This window comes from Lactuca virosa, chromosome 2, assembly GCF_052849685.1.
Source record: "Lactuca virosa cultivar CGN04683 chromosome 2, Lactuca_virosa_CGN04683_v6, whole genome shotgun sequence".
In the NCBI taxonomy this organism is placed as follows: Eukaryota; Viridiplantae; Streptophyta; class Magnoliopsida; order Asterales; family Asteraceae; genus Lactuca; species Lactuca virosa.
Window position 1 is genome coordinate 269,944,117 of NC_136427.1, and position 4,959 is coordinate 269,949,075.

Consider the following 4,959-nt stretch of genomic DNA (forward strand, 5'->3'; position numbering starts at 1 on the left):
TAATACCCTTGGGATATTTATTTCCCATTTTTCTTTCATTTCTTTTCAAATCTAATACTAATTTATTTATTTTAATAATTAAAAAAATAACAAGGGGCCCACACACACACATACACACACACACACTCTCTCTCTTTCTCTCCTAAATTATCATACACTTAGAGGTCTGACAAACACAATATAATTAAACTCACACACTTGTTACACAAAACAAACATTGCATATCATGCTCAAACAACCTGGACAAAAAAATGGAGCACCTGATCATCTTGATTCTATACTCTCTACAAATCCACTGCTAAGAAGCCTCTCTACATATTTCCCCAATATATCCACTTCAAGATTCACCTTCTGCCCAATTTTCTTCAGTGGAATCACAACTTTCTGTTGTGTATACTCCACCAATAGGAAATTGAAACACTCCTCTTCATCAAACACATCCACCACCGTCAAACTAGTTCCATCCACCGCAATGAACCCCTTCGCCACTATAAAATTTAAAATCTTCGGCGAAATCTTCACCTTAATCCACAACGAATCCCCTTCCACCTCCATTGAAACAATCTCCCCCTGTTCCATCCACATGCCCTTGCACGAAATGTCCACCCATTCGTGTCGATGGTTTTACAGCTCTCTCCAAATTCACAACTAAACCCTTTTCCAATTCGATTAACGAATGTTTCAGGAGCCAACCCGACTTTGAATTCCAATCGCTCGGAGTTGAATTCTGTGACTGTTAAACAAGTGCCATTTACCGCTATGTTGCCGTCGCCGAGGTTGACGTCTTCGAGGACGATCGGCGAATGGATTACCATGTCGAATGATTCGCCGTATTCGTCGAAACCTAGTTCCCTGACTTTTCCCATTTCTTCCACGATTCCGGTGAAGAGGGATGTTATCTGGTTTCTTCGGTTGGGTTTTAGGGTAAGTGGTTTTGGTGTTTGCGATTTGAAGATGAGAGATGAAGGGAGTTTAGGTTTGAGATTTGTTAATCTAAGAGAGTTGTAAATTGTGAATTTGGGGATCGAGGTTTATGAAATCTTCAACTGGTTAATCCAAGAAACCAGAGAGAGAGAGAGAGAGAGAGAGAGAGAGAGAGAGATAGATGTGGGCCCAAGTTATTTATTTATTTTCTTTTTCATTTAAATTAAATAGAAAAAACATAAAAAATATATCAGAAGGGCATTATAGTCATTTCAATATTACGAGGGACCAAATTTACGTACAAACATGGCCAAAAGGACCACGAATCCAAAAAAGTCGGGGTTTGGATTAAAACCCCAAAAAAATACATACCACAGGGACCATTTTTGCAATTTTGTCATAAAAAAATAATGAAGGACTTATATTTAAATTTCAAAGCAAATGGTTAATATTTTCAAAACCTATCACATATCGGAGATAAAGAGAGAGTTGAAGTTGTTTGATGTTATAAAAATAAATTATGAATGGTTATTAGGAAATTTAAAAAACAACACAACTCCTCTCATATTGTTGATCGTACAAAATGGTTGTTGCAAATGAACTTTTTAAAAAGAAAATAGACTCAGTTGTGCAAAGTAGTTTTTTTGTTGCAAAAATCAGATTTTAGGATTAAATAGACTGATTTTACCAGTTTTTAGCTATTCTATCGGTCCGGTTGAACTCGAGTTTTTACAAACCGGTCGTTTTTTATTGCTTCGACCCAACCCGATCCGATCTGTCATATATAGTGTTGACTTTTTGGTTTTTCCGTCTTCACTTAATTAGGATCCACGTGCTATTCTATTCTAGATTCGCCACTGTGTATACTTCTCGTAAATTCATCTCATCTAAACCATTCCACAAGTGAAGCCGTAGGGTTGAGTTTACATCTCCGGTGGGTTATGTTACTACTCACTAGAGTGTATTCAATCAAACAAACCGCATACTATAAAACTAATATTTGCAACTAAAATCATTCACCCATTCTATTCAAATTCTCAGTTTTATTTCATATAACCTTCATCGTATAATCCTACAACTAAACAATACACTTGTGTATACATTCCAAGTAATTAAAATATTTATAAACCTGTCTCTATATATAAGATTGTTACATTAAATCGCATACTCATCATCTTCAGCTCCTTCAAGTCTCCACTCACTTCCATAATAAGAATTGGGCAATCCCAACCAGAATTTAAAAGCTTCAGCTGCTCTTTTCCTCTCTATCCTCCGATCTTGCCTCGCTCTTGAAGCATGTTTGCTTGTAAACATCCTCGAATGCATCTCTACATAAATTCTCGTATATTTCGTCTTATTTGGTGCTATCCCAAGTTCCTCCATGAACGCCACAATTTCCAAAGCTTTCTTAAAGAAAGCAGCTCTCACACAGATATCCGCTAAAGTATCCAACAGTCCTTCATCAGGCTTCAAAATCGGAACATTCTGAGGACCAGATTTAGAAACCCTAGTTTCATCTGTTGTTATCAATCCACATCGTTCCTTTATTTCGTTCCAAAGTAACAGAGCATCTCCTGGTTTTTTTGCTAATGCTATACAATTAGCAAGACTCCCGTATGTAGCTACATCTGGATAAACCCCTTTCTTTTTCATCTTCTCGACTATTTCATTTGCAGGATCCAACATTCCTAACCTGGCATAAGCTTCTATTAACATGTTCCAAGCGACTAGATCTACTTTCACTCGTGGGTCCTTTTGCATTTCGTCGAACACTTCGTGGGCAAGCTTTGGTTGCCCAGATACAGAAAACGCTTTCATCAGAGTGGTGTAACTTATCTTTGTGGGAGCGATGCCTTTTGATCTCATTTCGTTGAAGAAGACGAGAGCTCCTGCACAGTCATCGATCAGTATACATCCATCGATCATTGTGTTGTAGGATACTGCATCTGGTTCGATCCCTGAATCGATCATCTCTTTGATAGTCTCCCTTGCGTTATTTATTTGTAGTTGTTGGCAATACCCTTTAAGGAGGATATTGTAAGTGACCCGATTGGCTTGAACTCCGGCTTTACTCATCTCGGATAGAACTTGTCTTGCTTTTTCCATTGCTCCAACATTCACAAGTGCAGAAACGACTGTTGTGTATGAAACGTGATCTGGGTGACTAGAACTATCTTCTTGGTTTCTCATTGCCTCGAGCATTCTCACTGTATCTTTGATCCGGCCTGCTTTCATGTAACCCTTCATTAAAGTTGTGTACATTCTAGTGTTGGGAAGGAATACCTTCGGCAACAATGGTGGTTCGTAATCAGTTGGGTGTTTCATGTTCGGAAGCAATTTCTCGAACACTTCATTTTCATTTTCATTTGAGAATTCTTCCGAATTTGAATCCCTTAAAAGCTTGCAAATATCTTGCCTCCCTTCTCTCATTGCTTGAACGATTTTCTCTGCGGTTTCCAGATCGTTAAAGCCGATGTAGGACGCCACCAACGATTGCAATGTCGTCATACACACCGGGATGCCTTTTTCGAGAATCCGTTCCAGTACAAAGACAAACAAGTCTTTCCTCTCAATCCTCGCACAAAGCTTGATCATGATATTGTAAGTCAAGATATCCGGCTCGCATTTGTTCTCAGGCATTTCCTCGAACAGTTGGAGGAACTTTTCGGTCCAACCCAAATTGGCACACGCATTGAGGACTGCATTGTATGCCGCAGTGTCAGGGCGCGAATTCATCACCATGGTTGGCTCCGTGAATCTCTTGATTGTCCGGGTCACTGATGAGAACAGCTTGACGGCCTCCTTGGGGCCGTCGTCGCCTGATGCTGCTAGGCGACTTACAACGGCACTCCACGCCTTGACATGAGGGAGGTATCCAGATCTAAGCATAGACTTGAGAATAGAGTTGGCGTAGAGTGTATCGCCGGATTTGGCAGCAGCGACTGCAAGAAGGCCAAGGGAGTTGGAGTCGAGGCGATGGAGCTGGCGTTCATGGCGGAGGCGTTGGATGATGGATTGAGCTCGGGTGAGGGCCGACGGCGTGTTTTGATAAGATAATTGGCAAACTAAGCGGCTAAGGCAAGTGGGGTTTGGTAGGTGAGGGGATTGAGTGTAGGCAAGCCAAGCCTCCTCGGTTTTTCTTTGCCGGAGAAGGTTTAGGAGGGTCTCGTCATGGGAGTCTCGGTGTGGGGTTGTAGTTGTGGTGAGAGGGGCGGAGGAGTCAGTGACGGCTTTCACTCGAGATGGGTTTGTGGTGGTGGAGGAGGTGGATGTGAATAGTTTGGCAGAGAAAGGTGGGTGGGACACCCAGTGGAGATTGGAAGGGGAGTTGAGCGAATGGTGTTGGTGTTGGTGGTGACGGGATAGTGTTGAAGTTGAGGTGGAAGAGGGTGGTGGTGTAGCTGTCATTACGTCGGAAAATTGGAGGGACGAAAGAGATAAGGTACGGAGATGATCGGAGAAGAGAGGGTGGGGGTTATTTGAGTGGAGGAAGAAAAGTACAACATATTGAGCAGACTGTACCACGTCGACAAAATACTGTCCTCTTGTTTATCGTACATATTTGTGGATGATAAAAGGTTAAATGCTATTTAACCATCAAAGTATCCTACTTTCTCATTTCAGCAACCAAACTCTCCGATTTTACAAATATTACAGTTTTTTCTTTTTTCATCACATATCTTTTTCACTTTGAATGAAAAGTTACAAGTTTTCTAGATTTTTCGATAACTTATTTTATATAGTTATTTTTTTATTTTATTTTTTTTAGCGTGGTCCATATATAAGTTTTGTGGAAAGTTTTACTATAGTTAACACATGGGTGGACCTACTTGGCGTCATGGATGGTATAAATTAGTATAGTATAAATTTTACCGTCAAATGTAAAAATTAGTATAAATTCGTTAAAATCCGTCACAATTCATCACAAATCCGTCACAATTCGTTGGGAATCCATCATAAGGTCCTAAAAAGTATAAATTTAATGTAACTATGTCAAATTGACACTTTTAGTGACTTAAAAGTGTCCTGGAAAAA

At 40.1% G+C, this 4,959-nt stretch overlaps 1 protein-coding gene and 1 pseudogene across 1 annotated transcript; both read right to left on the reverse strand.

Moving 5' to 3' along the window:
- Positions 1-264: 264 nt before the first annotated feature.
- LOC145156986 (riboflavin synthase pseudogene) lies at positions 265-1,085 on the reverse strand (annotated as a pseudogene).
- An 862-nt stretch (positions 1,086-1,947) lies between these two features.
- On the reverse strand, positions 1,948-4,481 carry HCF152 (Tetratricopeptide repeat (TPR)-like superfamily protein). Its single transcript, XM_079080486.1, has one exon. It carries the CDS (start codon positions 4,330-4,332, stop codon positions 2,080-2,082), a length of 2,253 nt encoding a protein of 750 aa, XP_078936612.1. The 5' UTR covers positions 4,333-4,481; the 3' UTR covers positions 1,948-2,079.
- Between the last annotated feature and the right edge of the window lie 478 nt (positions 4,482-4,959).

Excerpts from the sequence above, each read along its gene's own strand:
- HCF152 (XM_079080486.1), bottom strand. The coding sequence starts at position 4,332 with ATGACAGCTACACCACCACCCTCTTCCACCTCAACTTCAACACTATCC.